General features: G+C 38.5%; 1 protein-coding gene and 1 long non-coding RNA gene across 7 annotated transcripts; both read left to right on the forward strand.

Moving 5' to 3' along the window:
* Window positions 1–698: 698 nt before the first annotated feature.
* On the forward strand, window positions 699–19,081 carry LOC112184376. Of its 5 annotated transcripts, none has more exons than XM_040512540.1 (4): window positions 699–994; window positions 1,819–1,887; window positions 17,334–17,808; window positions 18,759–19,081. In XM_040512540.1, the coding sequence occupies exons 1-3, from the start codon at window positions 714–716 to the stop codon at window positions 17,791–17,793; spliced, it is 810 nt and encodes a 269-aa protein (XP_040368474.1). In that variant the 5' UTR covers window positions 699–713; the 3' UTR covers window positions 17,794–17,808; window positions 18,759–19,081. The 5 variants fall into 5 exon arrangements, with proteins under 5 accessions (XP_040368474.1, XP_040368475.1, XP_040368476.1 ...); XM_040512541.1 differs by lacking the exon at window positions 18,759–19,081 and adding an exon at window positions 17,861–18,570; XM_040512542.1 differs by lacking the exons at window positions 17,334–17,808; window positions 18,759–19,081 and adding exons at window positions 2,239–2,369; window positions 3,318–3,481 and having other exon boundaries at window positions 839–994; window positions 1,819–2,190.
* Window positions 7,404–9,214, forward strand: LOC112172716. Of its 2 annotated transcripts, XR_005804495.1 has the most exons (6): window positions 7,404–7,546; window positions 7,659–7,967; window positions 8,083–8,170; window positions 8,262–8,709; window positions 8,801–8,833; window positions 8,931–9,214. It is a non-coding gene; the product is annotated as an uncharacterized LOC112172716 (long non-coding RNA). The 2 variants fall into 2 exon arrangements; XR_005804494.1 differs by having other exon boundaries at window positions 8,801–9,214.
* Window positions 19,082–19,491: the final 410 nt, after the last annotated feature.

The raw sequence follows: 19,491 nt of genomic DNA on the forward strand, positions 1-19,491 counted from the left end.
AGCAAAACGAAGCCACTTACATGTTTGTTGCACAAAAACGAATTCATTAAAAAAACTTCATATCCAATCCCATGTTTTATTCGATATTTAGATGCAAAAGCAATATGAATTTGGTATGCTTTGGCCATGGAATTGTAAATTTGATTAAGTTTTGATTAAATGTTGAGTAAAGCTCTAAGATTATAACCTTAGAAGACAACAGAAAGACTCAGCTCGATCATTCCATGAATTGAATTCTTACTTAAAAGTAATCCAAGATTCTAAATAAGAAATCTCTCTCTGCAATATTATCCTGAGAAACTAGCCTCCCCTTTCATTATGATATCCATCTAGATCCCTTGAATGAGAGCTGAGATCCAATCATCCCAAGAGTTTTCATGATATAAATATAATAAAAGAAAATCCAGATTGCCAGGTTGCATGAAGTACTGGCAAGACGATCCAGAACTAAAGTCCATCATAGCTTGCGGTGATACAAATTGCTAGTGCATGTCATCATCAGTTTAGAGATTATAGCTTTGTGATTTCTCTTTCTATTCATCACGACATCAAACATGTATGTAACTCATACATCAAACACTATCAACCAATTCCACAGATTCATCAAATTTTCTTGAAATGAAGAAACGATCTATCCGAGTCCTTTTTTTTTTTGGATGCAAAATGTGCCAAAACCATTTTAAAAATTGAAGCAATGCATACCTGGGGCGGGCATGAGGGTACATACGTCCTTTCCTTGTATTCTTGAGTGGCATGAGGGAACCTCCCCGCACTCGGTTGTCCTATCGGTTTCCACTATAATTTTCCGAATATACCCCCATTCGGGGTATTTAAGTTCTCAGCCCCCAAATTTTCGCTCATTCGTCCAGAAGAAGAGAAGTAAAGAGAAGAAACTCGAAACGCTGAGCCTTAACCATGAGCTTAATCAAGAAACCGGAACGGGATGGAGTTGCGGTGAATCGAGGAGATGGTCGCGATGGGGTAGTCTCTGCTGGTATGTATGCCGCGATTAATTTCATATCGCTTTTTAGGGTTTTGTTTTAAGTTTTCAGTTTTTACCTGAATTTTATGTATGGATTCTTTTTCTGTACTATAAATTGATAGCTATTGTATGTGTTTCCTGTACTGCAAATTTGATTTGATTCGATACGTATACTTTTCTGGTGGAATTTGTAGAGTAACAAATTGCTGCTTCATTGTTTCTCTAACCAAATTTGTGTTTCTGGGTCTCTCAAAGCGAATTTGAGTATTATCAAAAGAATCGGATTGTTCTTTGTAGTGCTTTATTTTGTTGCCGCATTTGAATGAAATCTAGAATAGAAAAGTCATATAACAAGTGTTTGTGCGATATACTCACTACTGGTGTCAGAGTTAAGATGTATGTCGAGCATCATACCATGTCGGTAGCTTATGTATCCTCTAAGCTGGAAATTACTTGGCATTCATTCCTGCTTTTTTTTGCTTTGAGATGCTCTCTTGATCAACACCCATGCTCGAGTTATTTAATCTTATTTTGCTTAGAGGTGATATGTTTCTTAGAGGTTTTAGACCTAAAATTACGTTCATATAGGTTGACTGGTGCCCTGGTGGCTACTGGCTTAATCAGAAGAAGAATTAATGGTGCAAATGTTTCAGATTGATTTACTGCTTTGGAAGATATCGTCTTTCATAAAATATTCTTGTTTGCTCCTCTTTAGTATGTCGTAATATTGGATATCCTCTTTAATCAAGGATCCTTTTTTTTTTTGGTGGGGTCTTTATTGTTCAATGGAATGTGGCTCAGTTTTTTATGTTGTTATTTTTTTTTTTGGTGAACAGGTCAAGAAGAATGTGTTCAGCCAGCTCCCTTTGGACCCTTACCAAAGGGATATGTATGGGATCGCCTATATGTCTCTACCAGCGGTGTTGGACGTCCTCTCTGTGCAGCTCCTATGTTTTGTGTTATTTGCAGCAAGCTTCTTGAGCACATGACTAAAGACTGCCCTCATTTGCATGATGAGAGTTACAGCGATCGCCGTTGGAAGGTTTTTCATGCCCCTCTTGTTGTTAAAACCGCTGCTGAGATTTTAGAAGAGAGGAGATTCATTGATGAAATAGATCCAGAAGATTCTCCTTTCCCCACTGATGCTGATATTTTAGAAGAGAGCTTCATTGATGAAATAGATCCAGAAGATGCTCCTTTCCCCACTGATGCTGATATTTTAGAACAGAGCTTCATTGATGAAATCGATCCAGAAGATGCATTGGTTGCAGAATTTTCTTCATTCTCCACTGATGCATTGGGAGCTGCGTGCAGACCAAAGCCTTCGATGGTTGAAAAGTTCTCAAATAATGGGGATGCTGCAACAGTGTAACTAGTTCAAAGTCAGGTTAGTCGATTCTCATAGTATGCTTCATGTTCTTTCTTCTCTTATTCTTTAGGCATAACTGTGATCATGAATGAACTAGCACTGCTTATACAAATTCAGCTGTGCTTGGTGTCAATAGAACTGCCTGATCTTATCTTAGTTTAGCTCCGTCATTGTTCTAACTTTTGAGGCTGTGCAATACAAAGCTGCATTGAATTGCAGTTCAATTGGCCCTCTTTAAGTTTTGGATGTGTGTTTTCTTAAGTTTGTTCAGGATTAGTTGGACATTCCTTTGTTTAGGATCACGTGTATACTTCATGTACTTGATTTTTGGTCATTAAAAATTCCTTTCAAGCCTCTACATCCATACAGTATACTGATGGTGAGCTAAGGGCAGTTTGGTACTGATAATTGTTAGAAGGCAGCATTCTCTGACTACTTTTCCAGTCTTCCAGTAAACATTGTAGTTAAATATACGCAACTCTGCGAGTAACCCAATTGATTTAATTTTTTCTTTTTTATTCTTTTTCCTTCTTTTTTGGGTGTTGTTGAGAGCTTTGTTAAAATCCATGGTGGGTGTAAAGATGTTTGTATTTTGCAAATTTATGGTGTGTGTGTGTATTGTTCATTGAAATCTGTTGCCTTCTATTGTAAGGAGAGGGTGTACTGCCTTTACTGATTAAACACTTCTCAGGTTTCATTGTAAACTTATTCTGGAAATGATTGTAGTGTTGTTTTTCCAGCTGTATGATCACTTCTCTCACTTATTGTTTCATTTGAATTTGCGTGTATGATTTCAAGCTAGTGATTACAACTTGGAATTGCAATATATTTTTAATTAACGGATAGATCTCTTGGATTTTACCAATGTTCGATCAATGCCCTTTTTCCTTTTCGTTTCTGATGATGTTACTATTTTGGATCAGCTTCTGTTCTCCTAAAAGTTCTGATTTTTGAATGTTTATATAGGAGCCTATGAGTTTCTGAAAATGTTGCCAGGCGGAGCACATATCGATGGCTAAATGGAGAAGTGAATGGTTACAGGGTGTATTTTTTTTGTTTTTTGGTCAGTTAAACTTTGCATTGGAGAGATTGACTGATTTTTTTATTTTTTTTGGTTAACACGGGGCCAGAAAGGCCAGCTAAAGAAAAAAGAAAAAGCTAACTAAACAGCATCAGAATCATGCCCAATTGATCTTTCGAGATCTACCAACAGAATCCAGATCATCCAAGTAAGCCTGCAAAGCATGAGGAGGAGGGTCGGCAAATTCAATCACTCCATAGTCATGGTTAATACTGTTTTTGGCCAAGCAGTCAGCAACCATATTGCACTCTCTATAAATATGATTAAGAGAAACATAATTGAATCTCCCAAGCAAAGTTCTGTAGCAAGAAATCAGAGAGCCAAGAGGGTCCAATGTAGTATCACTGTTGAGAACAAGTTTGATCAAAAGAGTCGAATTCCAGCATATCAATACCATAAGAAATAGCTTGTTTCAAACCATAGTATAAGCTCCATGATTCAGCATGTAAAACCACTCCAATGCCCAAATTGGCCTGAAAGCCTTTGATCAAAGTACCAGTAGAACATCTGATAATACCACCTGCTCCAATTTTGCCAGAATTACCATTCCTAGAACCATCAACATTTAGTTTAAACATACCACTAGGAGGTCTGGACCAATTCAAGAGATTTAAGCAATAACCAATATTTAAGGACTTCTTTGCCTGAGCAGTAGCCCATTCGGTACCAGCATTGATGATTAGGTGATTTGAGATTAAAGGATATTAGAAACTTGGTTCAAAAATGACCTTGTTTCTCCATTTCCATATATACCAACAAATGAATACAAATATTGAGTTCCATTGCAATTCAGAGCTAAAACTGACCTTGCACAGAAGATGAGCCATAAGCCAACCATTCCAACTTATCTGAAAAGTATTAGCCACGCAAGATGGTATATTGAAAGAATTCCATATCAATTGAGCAGCAGGGCAATCTCGAAATAGGTGAGCAAGAGTCTCAAGAGCTTGATGGCATAAAGGACAACAGTTGTCATTGGTCAAATTCCTTTTGGCTCTTTGAACATTTGTTAAGAGTTTGCCATGGAAAACAATCCATGTGAATGTCTTCAATTTGGGAGGAAGCTGCAATTTCCAAATGAATTTCCATGGAGAGTTATCCTGACAATAGGATGCAAGAAAAATAGCATAAGCAGACTTTACACTAAAGATACCATTAGATGTATACCCCCAAATTTGTTTATCTTCTCCACATCCATCAAAGGCAGGAGGAATACGAATAATCTGGTCGATAATATGTTGAGGAAGACAAGCAATTAATTTATCAATGTCCCAACCATGGTCATCCCAAAAGTTAGAAATTTTATCAATAGGATTAAAGGAGGCAGAAGGAAGAATATGATTCTGAAGGGAAAAAGGAGGCAGCCACATATCGAACCAGAAATTATTTCGTCTTCCATCTCCAACTCTCCAGGTCAAGCCTTGTGTAAGAAGATTAGCCCCATGAACAATACTTCTCCATGTATTGGAACAATCCTTGGGGACAACATAAGAGTCATCAACAAGATTGGCACTACGAAGGTATTTTTCCCTGTAAATTGTAGCCCACAATCCAGAATCATTATTGTGGAGTCTCCATCCAGCTTTTGCAAGCATAGCCTAATTCATATCAGATGTTTTTTTAATGCCCAAACCACCAAAGTTCTTAGGCAAACAAACAGTGTTCCAATTTATGAGATGAATTTTCTTCTTTTCGTCGCAGTAACCCCACAAAAAGTTCCTTTTAGCTTATCCAAATCATCATATATAGACATCGGGAGCTTTATAGTTTGCATGGCATAATTGGGAATAGTAGCATTCACGGAGTGAATTAGAGTCAACTTTCCAGCAAAGCTTAAATCTTACACTTCCAACTAGAGAGTCTATTTTGAACTTTATCAAGAATAGAGGCATATGTATATCTATTAACTCTTGAGTGGATTAAAGGCATACCAAGGTATTTTTCCAAATCAGAAGTAAGAGGGGAACCACAGATATTACTAATATTTCCAGCAATCTCAGTACTGGTATTAGGAGAGCAAAAAATGAGAGATTTTTCATAACTGACAGACTGATCTGATAAGGAACAGAAGATATCAAGACATTGCTGGGCCTGCTTTTCACTAGCTTAACCAAACAGCATGAGGTCATCCGCAAAAAAGAGATGAGAAATCTTGGGGCCAGATTGGGATGCTCTAACAGCTTTCCAGAATTAGATGGGACAATTTTTCCATGCACAATACAAAAATATAAGGTGAAAGTGGATCTCCTTGACGGATTCCTCTATGAGCAGTAAAAGATTTAGTAAGTTCCCCATTAAAGCAAATCTGGAAGCAACGCATACCTTGGAGGCATGAGGGTACATACGTCCTTTCCTTGTATGCTTGGGTGGCATGAGGGAACCTCCCCCGGACTCGGTTGTTGGATTATTTGTCCTATCGGTTTCCACTCTAATTTTTCGAAAATACCCCCATTTGGGAAAATTAATTTCCTTCAAATTTGTGTCCAAGCGCCAATTAGTTTTAGCCTTTAGGCATCCGCTTTCTCATGACCCTCTAAACCCCTATAAATTCTCTCACTCAAAATGTACCAGTTTCTCTACCCACACCCTCCCTCTCTCTCTCTACCCACTCTGGGAATTGAAGCTCTGGTCTGGTTTCCATGGCGGTTCTCTGGTTTCCATGAGGACGTCGACTCCCCGAGCCATAAACCCTAAACACAATTGACTCTCTTCCCCTCGCTCTCTCTCTCTCTCTACCCTCTCTCGGAATTGAAACTCTGGTCTGGTTTCCATGGCGGTTCTCTTGTTTCCATGAGGACATCGACTCCCCGAGCCATAAACCCTAAACCCGATTGACTCTCTTTGTCTCTCTCCCTCGCTCTCTCTCTATACCCTCTCTCGGTGTTGAAGCTCTGGTCTGGTTTCCATGGCGGTTCTCTAGTTTCCATGACGACGACTACTCCCCGAAGACAGATGACGCCGGAACAAGTCTTGCCACCACTGAGGACTCCCTCGGGCCAGACGGTGCCGGAAAGCCGACAAGAGGCCACCAAGGACTCTGCCGTTTCACCGCATTCCCAAACGGCTTCGCCGTCCACTTTTCGGCACTCTCACTCTTAGTAGAATTAGCTGCCGCAGGATTCGACTTGGATCAGATAGACACTCTCGCCGCAATTACGAACTAACTCTTTTGCCGTCGTCTGGCCTCGGGGACTTGTAGTCTTCCCTTTGTCGGCTCACCAGGACGACGACGACTCCCCGAGGCCAGATGACGGCGAAGCGTTGGTTTGTAATTGCGGCTAGAGTAGCAGAGTGCATATGATCAAGTCGAATCCAGCAGCTTATTCTATAGTGAGCATGCCATTTTCAATTATATTAGTTTTTCTTTATTTATCCATAAACGTTGATTGTTATGGTTTATCAGGTTGACCATGTTCCTAGTGTTCCAATTGGTCATTCGTCTCTACTTGGCATGCCTCCCTTTCTTCTACCTGGACAAGTGACCGGTATGCATCCATTTGTTCTGCATCAACCTGGGGTTCCCCATTCCATGCCACCACAGTTTCCCCAATCACATGTGGGGAATTTTCACTCAATTCCTGCAATGTCATCTCTCCAACAATGGCAAAACCAACAGGTGCTGACAGTCGAAGACCTCTTTTCTATTTTGATTATGATCAGCATCTGTTATCCATAATGACCAACTCATGTTACTTGATCTCTCCTTTTAGGCTCCATCCGAGAGTTTGCAGATAGCTACACAAATTGAACCTCCATCTTCCCAAAATGATCAAAACCTGATAAGATCAGATGCAAAGTATCACTATGAAACTTCTGTTAATGGGCAACCATTTCATCAAGACTATTTGGATGTTCAAATTCGCGAAGGGGCAGAGCCTGAGCCAGTGATATCATCTTCCCTTGAGGAAGCACATGTATTTCTTTGTAAATGATTATGTGACTTGTGTATTTTAATTAGGCGGGAATTACAGTTTGTATTTTGTTTCAGGTTCTTGAGTCAATTAATAGCACTTACTTGGTCTCACCCCAAACTGATCAGAGCTTGCAACAAATGTCTTCCCAATTTACTGATTCTTTAAGATTGGATTCTCTTGAGAAGAGCAGTGAAACCAAGGTAAGAAAATTTTTGTTTTGCTTCTTTTTTCTTTTACTTGGCTGGAGCTGGTCAGAGTGTTAGGTTTTCAGTAGTTAGTGGAAGATACTCAGCTTAATTTACTTGCGAACAGGCACATAAGCAGAATGTTCAGACCTTGATCGATCATGGGTTAGACGGACAAGTTTTAACGGCTGAGAAACCAAATTCTGCTACCAAGTCCTCAAAATCTGACACTCCAATCCATTCAGTCAATCTCAATGAAATTACAATAAACAATTCCCCTGGTACAGGTTTGCCCGAGTCCTTTGTCTCAACTGGACACACCAATGCACCCTCAGTGGGTAGGACTTCGGAGACCGCTCTTCTAGATGAAAGGTTATTGTTGGCTTGGATGGTTCGGACAATACCAGCTGGTGGTAGAATTAGGATCAGTTCGACGGTGAGCCTACCTATTAGCTACCATAACTTCTATAGTGAGCATACAATTTTCTGTTTCTATTAGCAACTGTTTAGTCAATGATCTGTTATTTGTTCCAAATACAACTGCCGAATAGGCTTGGGAAGATGCTTGCACCTTTAGACTGGCATGATTACAAGAAAAAGTATGGAAAGCTAGATGATTTCGTTGCTGCTCATACTGAAGTGAGTTCTGTGATGATTTCAAATGCATCAATGTTTGTGTAGATTGTTTATTTTATTTTCATCTCATGAGAACCTTAATTTTTCTTTTCAGTTATTTGTGATTGAGGGGGACTATATTCAGCTGCGTGAAGGAGCTCAAGAGATGATAGCAGCTACAGCCGCTGTTGCCAGAGTTGCTGTTGCTGCAGCAACATCATCCCCTACTCTTCATGTTTGCCTTATGTGGCTGTTACTCCAGTGGCACAGACTCACCGCTTAAAGAAGATATCATCTCTTGATTCCAAAAATGTGGTTACTTCTACTCCAAATGCAAATAATGCTCACTTGCAGTCTGTGAAGCAGAATCATCAATTAAATGGTGTCTCTTTTGGTGTTTCGGGAGGTATGTCGAACGTAAAAATTTTGAGCAAATCCAAGGACATGAATGGGCCTGAACCTACTCCCAGCCAGTCATCTGTACTTCTTAATGGTGGAAATGGAGCTCCTCTGGACAGATCAATGGCCAATGGCCGACATTTTCTTGGGAAACAGCATGGCAGGTATGCCTCTAAACCTTCAAACATACTTGAAAGACACTTAAACTCCTTTCATGTATTGCTTATTGAGTTTATTGTGTTGTTACTTTGACAGGATGACTAATTCTGCATTTACCTCCAGAAGATAGTAAGTAAAGACACTTAAAATCGTATTCTGTGATGTAGTCCTTTATCCTATTAATTGCCACTTCGAATGCATCTCTTGATTATTTTGGTGCTGGCAGGACTTCAGGAGCAGTCACAGCATCTTTTGCCCCGAAAGTGTACTAGTGTGCGGATTAGAGGCTTATTTTGGGAAGTTATACTAGATGTGGGGAAATTATGTTGTGATGATTGAATCTGTTTCATCAATATTTGCATCTCATGGGATTCGCAGATTGGATTTGTGTTTGCCTCTTTTTTTTTTTTTTTGGTTTAAAAGCTTTAGTTTTTGCTGTGTTTTATCATAGTCAAGACTCCACAGCCAACTGTCTGAAGTGATATACAAGCACAAAACGTCTTCTGTTCACTGACGGGTTGGCTCATTTTGGATTCTTGATAATTTAAACAATAGCTCGCCTTTTGTTTCTGGAGTAGAAAAATTGCATCTTCCATCTACATTTACTGTTCTTTTAAAAGATCGTCTTAGATTTTGAACAACTGTTTGTTTCAGAATTCAGGCAAATGGCCAAACCACAAATCACTACATCCTACTTGTTTCTAATGGAACAATTTAATTCGTTATCAAAATTCTGGGTAACTACAGTTCATCAATATTAGAACTTATTATGCGACATTTTCAGCTTTAATGTAAAACAAAATGAGTCCCCTACTAGAAAAAGGTTATTCAATCTCTTTCCTCCATATAACAACAGGTACAACATTGCCCAGAACAAAAGAACGAAACAACACCGTGTAAGGACTCAGGAGCCGCTCTTTCAGTCAGTTGCTGCTGCTAACATTTCTCTTCGCAGCATGTACTCTGGTCGTTGATTAGCTGAGCTGCTTTGGATTAATCTACTTCAATTACAAGTTCTTGAAAACCCAAACTGAGTTGCAGAAACAAGACCACCCTCCGTACTCTCCCAAGAACAAGCCATTGCTCCTATTAGCTCCCCAAAATGATTTCCGACTACCACATCCCTGTCCACCCTCCCTAACACATCAACTGCTGCATCCCTATAGTCGACACTTGAACAACTCTGTTAACCTCCGTGAATTAGTCATCAAGTCTCAAAACACTTTCTCTCCGAATTGTGCACAACAAATGGGTTGGCAGATTCTAACTTTGCCGATTTTTGCAATCCGAACATTGTGGTATTGAAACAATCCGGGAGGTAGCTTATTAGTCATTATTGCCGAGACACCATCACTCAGTTCTAGTCAACAAGTCCTTTTTACTTAATTGCTGGCTTGCTGCTGCTGCCAATATGGTTCTCACAATCTCACCCATTCCCCAGCAATACTAACAGACATGAATCCTTCTCCAATTGGCAGTTCTCTGCTAATACATGGCACTGAGGACCCCAATTATTCATTCAAAAGTTCAAAGCTCAGCCTCGAAAACAAATTCGAAAGTCCAACCGAGAACTCAAGTGTTCCAACAACACACACCCAAGTCCGAAAACCGGCATTAGCAGCAGCACTCTTGATAAATGCAGCCACATTAGATACATTACATGCAATAATCTTCGTAGAGTACGTCCTGAATAATAACAGGAGTCTGCCCTAACCAAACATCATCAATCAAGCCAACACTAGCAAAGTGCGCTAATCTATCAGCTACACCATTTGTTTCTCTATAGATGTGACGGATGTTGACTAACTGAAAAGCACTCTACAATCTTCCAACTCACGTCCCACCACTGACAAATCTTACTCACCTCTTTTCAAGACAGCAACCAAAATGATAGAATCACTTTCAACGTCTACTTCCGTCCAATCTTGGTGGATACCAAGTAAGAGACCTGCTTTACATGCTTCAATCTCCATATTTAATGCTAAGAGAGCATGCAAAATATGCTTAGTTAAAGCTACGACCCCACACCATTACCTATGTGGAAATTGTATTCAAATCAATTCATCTAAAAAGCAATTTTTATTAAATAAGCAAAACGAAGCCACTTACATGTTTGTTGCACAAAAACGAATTCATTAAAAAAACTTCATATCCAATCCCATGTTTTATTCGATATTTAGATGCAAAAGCAATATGAATTTGGTATACTTTGGCCATGGAAGTGTTAATTTGATTAAATTTTGATTAAATGTTGAGTAAAGCTCTAAGATTATAACTTTAGAAGACAACAAAAAGACCCAGCTCGATCGTTCTATGAATTAAATTCTTACTTAAAGGTAATCCAAGATTCTAAATAAGAAATCTCTCTCTGCAATATTATCCTGAGAAACTAGCCTCCCCTTTCATTATGATATCCATATAGATCCCTTGAATGGGAGCTGAGATCCAATCATCCCAAGAGTTTTCATGATATAAATATAATAAAAGAAAATCCAGATTGCCAGGTTGCATGAAGTACTGGCAAGACGATCCAGAACTAAAGTCCATCATAGATTGCGGTGATACAAATTGCTAGTGCATGTCATCATCAGTTTAGAGATTATAGCTTTGTGATTTCATGAGAATCCAAATATATTTTTATTAGAGATTGGAGCGGGGATGGGGTGGAGAATGACTATAGAAATGGGAATGATATTGTGATCTTTATCCCCAATCCGCCCCGTAGCCATCCCTACTTGCATGTCCTTGGACCTTGGCAAACCAATCAATTCCTCGCCTCCATTTCATATAACAAATACGTTCCCCTTTTTTCCTTTTTTCTTTTTCCTCCATTCAATTTTCCGCTATGCCCCTTTCTTTTTTTCTTATTCATCACGCCTACATCAAACATGTAAACTCATGCATCCAACGCTATCAACCAATTTCCCAGATTCATCAGATTTTCTTGAAATGAAGAAACGATCGATCCGCATCCACTTAGATTCATTAAGGCTAGGCAGGTATGCAAAATGTAACCAAAACCATTTCACAATTAAAATAATGTATGCCTGGGGGGCATGAGGGTACGTATGTCCTTTCACTTTTGCTGAGGGATGAATTCGATTATTCGAGCGTCCTCTTTCAAAGCAGTTGAAATTGGAATGGTGTGTCATCTCGTTTGTCTTGACGTACAGTAGGAAAAAAACAATTGCTTTCTATTTTTAACCTATGGACCAAATCCGAAATTTCAAATGAAATACCCGCACAAAACTGGTCCTTTGCTTCTAAATGTGTTCATGAACCGTTGGTATGGGACTATTGGTTAACCCTTTAAACAAGCGATTGTTAACCTTAAGGAAGGCAAAAGTAACTAGATTTTACTAAAATCACAGCAGATGAAGTGATGAACACTTAAACCAAACAAAACATGTGATATTGGAATCTATCAGTCAGCTATTTGATATATAAAATCTAAAACCTAAAACGTAACATTTCTTATGTTAATTCATCAGTCAAATATCACATCACTAATCCAAACTCCCAAACTCGAATACTGCTTATGTGTAGTCAATTGATCAAGGAAACAAAAATAAAGAGAAACTATTTCCAATTTTCTAAGTGACTTTCTACTATATAAGAAAATGAAATATGAGTTAACTAATATCTATGAATTTATTTAACTTTTTGGTTACATCAATGAATCAGTAGAAACCCAAAAGCAGAATATATTTTTTTTTTTTATCAATAAGAAACTTCATTAATAATGAACTGGTTACAATGAATTTGGGCAACATCTCTGACACAGAAATGACCACTAGACTTCACACTGGAACTCTATAATGACTGACTGAAGGAGCCAGAAGGGCTCCGACTAAAAAAAACTTGCACAATAACTATATGGCAAAGACAACATGCGCAGGAGATATGGATCCGTAATATTCAACTTTGTCAGCACTAACTCGCCACCCAAAGTCCACCTGACCCAAAAGCAGAATTTATTTGCAAGAATTTAGCCAAAAAGAAAAAAAATTATGAGCCATTCCATTAAGGGGTCTCTTTTTGGCCATTTCAAGTGATCTCTTGTGAGACCCACTTTTCGATCGCATTTCAGTATCTCAACCGTTCAGTTATTAGGTTATAATGTATAAATCATTTCTACAAATTTTTTGCCAAATTGATGATAATTAAGGTATCAAACTAGATTAAATCAATTGACGAATCAAATCTGTTAAACCCGAATTGTTCATGTTCGTGATTGCAAATCACAGTTATGAATGTCTTCATGATTATCAATTTAGCTGAAAATTTGCAAAGATGATTTACTCATATATACATGGCCCTTCTAGTGAGAGATCATTTTATATATACAGGTGTTGATACCACTTATATTACATACCGCCAAGCATAAGCAACGACCTCATAGGTGGGCCCCGCGACATGGTTAGTCCCGCCTACAACATACATCTGGTAGACCGACACCCGAGCTACCTCTCTATGGTGGAGGTCGGCCTGTATCTCCCCGGGAGGCCTCCCTCCCATGCTCTCCAAAAGGGTTCAAGAGAAGTAAATATATGTATTATGTCCCACATCGGAAATGTAAACTAGAATGAGACTTCGTTTAGCTATAAAGGGAAGTCCTCCCCTTCTTAGAGATGGATGAGATCCATGATCCCCACAATTGTATACTACAAAAGCTACTTGGCCTCACTCATAGTGAAATATCTAAGTGGACGTAGCCTTGCCTCAAGTGCAGAGTGAACCACTATATATTCTTGTGTCATTTCTCTCTCCCTCTCTACCTTGCCTCATACTTAGTTCTCGTTCCCTATTCTCACATAGAAACAATGGGGCCCTTCTAGTGAGGGATTTGGTCATTTTAGGGATCGCACATTAGACCAATTTTTCTATCACATATTCACATTTTAACCGTTCAGGTTTTATGTACATATGAGTAAATCATCTGTACAAATTTTCAGCCAAATTGATAATCATTAAGGCATTCATAGCTGCGATTTACAATTATGAACACGAACGGTTTAAGTTGTACACATTCAGTTCTTCCATTGATTTAATTTAGTTCGATATCTTAATGATCATAAATTTGATTGAAAATTTGCAGAAATGACTTATACATTAGAACATAAAAACTGAACAGTCGAGATGCCGAAATACAGTCTAAAAGTGTGGGAACCCTTAAAATGGCCACACACAAAAAAAGTGATCCCTTAGTGGTAGGGCCACACACACACATACATCCACAAATAATATGTACCCAATGCACGTTCAGTAAAGGCAAGAACCTAGCAATTTATGAAGTTAAATTCAACAGTAACTCATTGACTATGGGCTCTAAATCTTTTGAACTTGTTGCGCTTAGTTTGGAAACACTATGCTTTGCTCAAAATGTAGTGAATTTTGATTGTAGTTTTATTATCCATGTCTTGTATGATTTCGACTGCGAGCAATAATGAATGCATCGCAACAATGGTTGGTAAACTAACTATAGTCTACCTTAGAATACATTGGAATGATACGTTATCGTAATTCTGATTTTGAAGTTATTGTTGGTAATTTTTCCTACTATCCCTCTTTTTAATCTTGAGTTATATATAAGCTCGAATCTCTGGCCTGTAAGATGGAATCTATGGCCAATAACCAATTGATTGAACGTTGGAATGTGATCATAGTGGAACTGTACTTTGTGCTTGGGGACTAGGGTTAAACAAGGTATTGGCTTACACATGAAAGAGCCTGAAAATTCCAAAATAAAACTCCAAACTAGTTTAAAGTCTTACTTATGTATTTGACAATTACGGTAAGTAGATTTTTAAGTCTTATTCCAAAAATTAGTCGTCAGAGTGAGAGTGAGAGCCCATTGTCCCATTGGTTCTGTGTGTCCAGGGCCAGGCATTAAAAATGTGTAGTGGGAGAGAAGAGGGGTCAGGGGTGGAGATCACGTACAACTGTACAAGTAAGATAGTGGACCTGGTAAAGCAAAGATACGGGGATGGTGATTGGCCAATGGCCGTGGTGTAATACTTCTTGGTCACGAGGTCTTTTTATTTGGACGTGTACTGAACTCTCCCCTTTCACATGGCTTAAGCTAGAAATGGCACCATAAACGGGCATCCAAGATTCAAAGCAACAGTCTGTAATCTCCACTTGCATACTACAAATGCTCTCAAAGAAAGTGGTGATAAGGAAACGAGATTCAGAACTAGTATATGATCATTAATGTGGTAGATGATGCGATCCAGCTCATACAAGAGTCAACAAATTATACATATTATCCAAAAGCAAACAGAGCCACAGAGGTGGCCTGAAAGGAGGAAATATGCAAAGCGAATGAGACCCGGAAGAGGTGTTCGATACTTACCTTTTTTTTCTTTCTGTTTTTCCCTTATTCGAACATGTATCATTTTCTTCTTAAATAACCACATCACATCTCACCCGGGCAAAGAGAATGAGACTTATAAATAGGGTTTCATGCATTTTTGATCCTTATTCGACACGTATTTGTTTTTTTTTTTTTTTCTGAGTTATACATGTCGCATGTCAAACGTTAATGCTCAGAGAAAATAGAGACATCACTAAACCGCACGTAACTAATAATTAGTCTCATTCTTCGATCGGCCAATTTAAGTAATTACAAAATCAATTCTTAATCAGTTCTCACATTATTTAGAGAATATATGATACCTTAGCTTCAACATTACTAGTAAGAATAAGAGAGCATGACGGAGCTAAATGTGTAATTTGGACTGAGAAAATAGGTTTGACCGGTCATAGATTGCAGTGCAGGACCAGTGTACTACCATGGAGAATCCTAGAGGGCTCGAGAATTAAGCTTTGATTTTTTAACAAACAAGATTTACCCAGAAATTAAAGGACATCAACCCCCTATTCATTGTATCGTGGGTGCTTAATCAAGGGTAATTTTGAAATGATATCTAACTTGACATGAAGAAGTGGAAGCAGATCAAATACCGGTACCAGGCAGCGAGTCACATGATGATGTTTTTTATTGTTTTGGTACAAATGATTATATTACACTGTCTACAGACTAGGGTGCCTTTTTTATTTGCTTTTATTGGTTTGAATTTCATAGCTTGTTGTTCACGTACAGAGAGAGACAGAGTTTTCTGACACAGTGCCCTCCTTCACCACCTTCTTGCATGTGCTTGGCAAACAAATCAATTCCTCGCCTCCGTCTGAATTTGATTCCCTTTCTGTTTTTTCCTCCATTCAATTTCCCATTCTGCCCCATTCACTCCCTCTTCTCTCTTTCTATTCATCACGACATCAAACATGTATGTAACTCATACATCAAACACTATCAACCAATTCCACAGATTCATCAAATTTTCTTGAAATGAAGAAACGATCTATCCGAGTCCTTTTTTTTTTTTTGGATGCAAAGTGTGCCAAAACCATTTTAAAAATTGAAGCAATGAGGTAAATACGTCCTTTCCTTGTATGCTTGAGTGGCATGAGGAAACCTCCCCCGCACTCGGCTGTCCTATCGGTTTCCACTATAATTTTCCGAATATACCCCCATTCGGGGTATTTAGGTTCTCAGCCCCCAAATTTTCGCTCATTCGTCCAGAAGAAGAGAAGTAAAGAGAAGAAACTCGAAACGCAGAGCTTTAACCATGAGCTTAATCAAGAAACCGGGACGGGATGGAGTTGCGGTGAATCGAGGAGATGGTCGCGATGGGGTAGTCTCTGCTGGTATGTATGCCGCGATTAATTTCATATCGCTTTTTAGGGTTTTGTTTTAATTTTTCAGTTTTTACCTGAATTTTATGTATGGATTCTTTTTCTGTACTATAAATTGATAGATATTGTATGTGTTTCCTGTACTGCAAATTTGATTTGATTCGATACGTATACTTTTCTGGTGGAATTTGTAGAGTAACAAATTGCTGCTTCATTGTTTCTCTAACCAAATTTGTGATTCTGGGTCTCTCAAAGCGAATTTGAGTATTATCAAAAGAATCGGATTGTTCTTTGTAGTGCTTTATTTTGTTGCCGCATTTGAATGAAATCTAGAATAGAAAAGTCATATAACAAGTGTTTGTGCGATATACTCACTACTGGTGTCAGCCTTAAGATGTATGTCAAGCATCGTACCATGTCGATAGCTTATGTATCCTCTAAGCTGGAAATTACTTGGCATTCATTCCTGCTTTTTTTTTATTTTTTGCTTTAAGATGCTCTCTTGATCAACACCCATGCTCGAGTTATTAATCTTATTTTGCTTAGAGGTGATATGTTTCTTACAGGTTTTAGACCTAAAATTATGTTCATATAGGTTGACTGGTGCCCTGGTGGCTACTGGCTTAATCAGAAGAAGAATTAATGGTGCAATTGTTTCAGATTGATTTACTGCGTTGGAAGATATCGTCTTTCATAAAATACTCTTGTTTGCTCCTCTTTAATATGTCGTAATATTGGATATCCTCTTTAATCAAGGATCCTTTTTTTTTTTTGTGGGGTCTTTATTGTTCAATGGAATGTGGCTCAGTTTTTTATGTTGTTATTTTTTTTGGTGAACAGGTCAAGAAGAATGTGTTCAGCCTGCTCCTTTTGGACCCTTACCAAAGGGATATGTATGGGATCGCCTATATGTCTCTACCAAAGGTGTTGGACGTCCTCTCTGTGCAGTTCCTATGTGTTGTCTTATTTGCAGCAAGTTTCTTGATCACATGACTGAAGACTGCCCTCATTTGCATGATGAGAGTTACAGCGATCGCCGTTGGAAGGTTTTTCATGCCCCTTTTGTTGTTAAAACCGCCGCTGATATTTTAGAAGAGAGCTTCATTGATCAAATAGATCCAGAAGATGCTCCTTTCCCCACTGATGCTGATATTTTAGAAGAGAGCTTCATTGATGAAATCGATCCAGAAGATGCTCCTTTCCCCACTGATGCTGATATTTTAGAACAGAGCTTCATTGATGAAATCGATCCAGAAGATGCTCCTTTCCCCACTGATGCATTGGTTGCAGAATTTTCTTCATTCTCCACTGATGCATTGGGAGCTGCATGCAGACCAAAGCCTTCGATGGTTGAAAAGTTCTCAAATAATGGGGATGCTGCAACAGTGTAACTAGTTCAAAGTCAGGTTAGTCGATACTCATAGTATGCTTCATGTTCTTTCTTCTCTTATTCTTTAGGCATAACTGTGATCATGAATGAACTAGCACTGCATATACAAATTCAGCTGTGCTTGGTGTCAATAGAACTGCCTGATCTTATCTTAGTTTAGCTCCGTCATTGTTCTAACTTTTGAGGCTGTGCAATACAATGCCGCATTGAATTGCAGTTCAATTGGCCCTCTTTAAGTTTTGGATGTGTGTTTTCTTAAGTTTGTTCAGGATTAGTTGGACATTCCTTTGTTTAGGATCACGTGTATACTTCATGTACTTGATTTTTGGTCATTAAAACTTCCTTTCAAGCCTCTACATCCATACAGTATACTGATGGTGAGCTAAGGTGCAGTTTGGTACTGATAATTGTTAGAAGGCAGCATTCTCTGACTACTTTTCCAGTCTTCCAGTAAACATTGTAGTTAAATATACGCAACTCTGCGAGTAACCCAATTGATTTAATTTTCTCTTTTTTATTCTTTTTCCTCCTTTTTTGGGTGTTGTTGAGAGCTTTGTTAAAATCCATGGTGGGTGTAAAGATGTTTGTATTTTGCAAATTTATGGTGTGTGTGTGTATTGTTCATTGAAATCTGTTGCCTTCTATTGTAAGGAGAGGGTGTACTGCCTTTACTGATTAAACACTTCTCAGGTTTCATTGTAAACTTATTCTGGAAATGATTGTAGTGTTGTTTTTCCAGCTGTATGACTCACTTCTCTCACTTATTGTTTCATTTGAATTTGCGTGTATGATTTCAAGCTAGTGATTACAACTTGGAATTGCAATATATTTTTAATTAACGGATAGATCTCTTGGATTTTACCAATGTTCGATCAATGTCCTTTTTCCTTTTCGTTTCTGATGATGTTACTATTTTGGATCAGCTTCTGTTCTCCTAAAAGTTCTGATTTTTGAATGTTTATATAGGAGCCTATGAGTTTCTGAAAATGTTGCCAGGCGGAGCACATATCAATGGCTAAATGGAGAAGTGAATGGTTACAGGGTGTATTTTTTTTTTTTTGGTCAGTTAAACTTTGCATTGGAGAGATTGACTGATTTTTTAATTTTTTTTTGGGTTAACACGGGGCCAGAAAGGCCAGCAAAAGAAAAAAGAAAAAGCTAACTAAACAGCATCAGAATCATGCCCAATTTTGATCTTTCGAGATCTACCAACAGAATCCAGATCATCCAAGTAAGCCTGCAAAGCATGAGGAGGAGGGTCGGCAAATTCAATCACTCCATAGTCATGGTTAATACTGTTTTTGGCCAAGCAGTCAGCAACCATATTGCACTCTCTATAAATATGATTAAGAGAAACATAATTGAATCTCCCAAGCAAAGTTCTGTAGCAAGAAATCAGAGAGCCAAGAGGGTGCAATGTAGTATCACTGTCGAGAACAAGTTTGATCAAAAGAGTCGAATTCCAGCATATCAATACCATAAGAAATAGCTTGTTTCAAACCATAGTATAAGCTCCATGATTCAGCATGTAAAACCACTCCAATGCCCAAATTGGCCTAAAAGCCTTTGATCAAAGTACCAGTAGAACATCTGATAATACCACCTGCTCCAATTTTGCCAGAATTACCATTCCTAGAACCATCAACATTTAGTTTAAACATACCACTAGGAGGTCTGGACCAATTCAAGAGATTTAAGC

This window comes from Rosa chinensis, chromosome 1 (assembly GCF_002994745.2).
Source record: "Rosa chinensis cultivar Old Blush chromosome 1, RchiOBHm-V2, whole genome shotgun sequence".
Taxonomy (NCBI): domain Eukaryota; kingdom Viridiplantae; phylum Streptophyta; class Magnoliopsida; order Rosales; family Rosaceae; genus Rosa; species Rosa chinensis.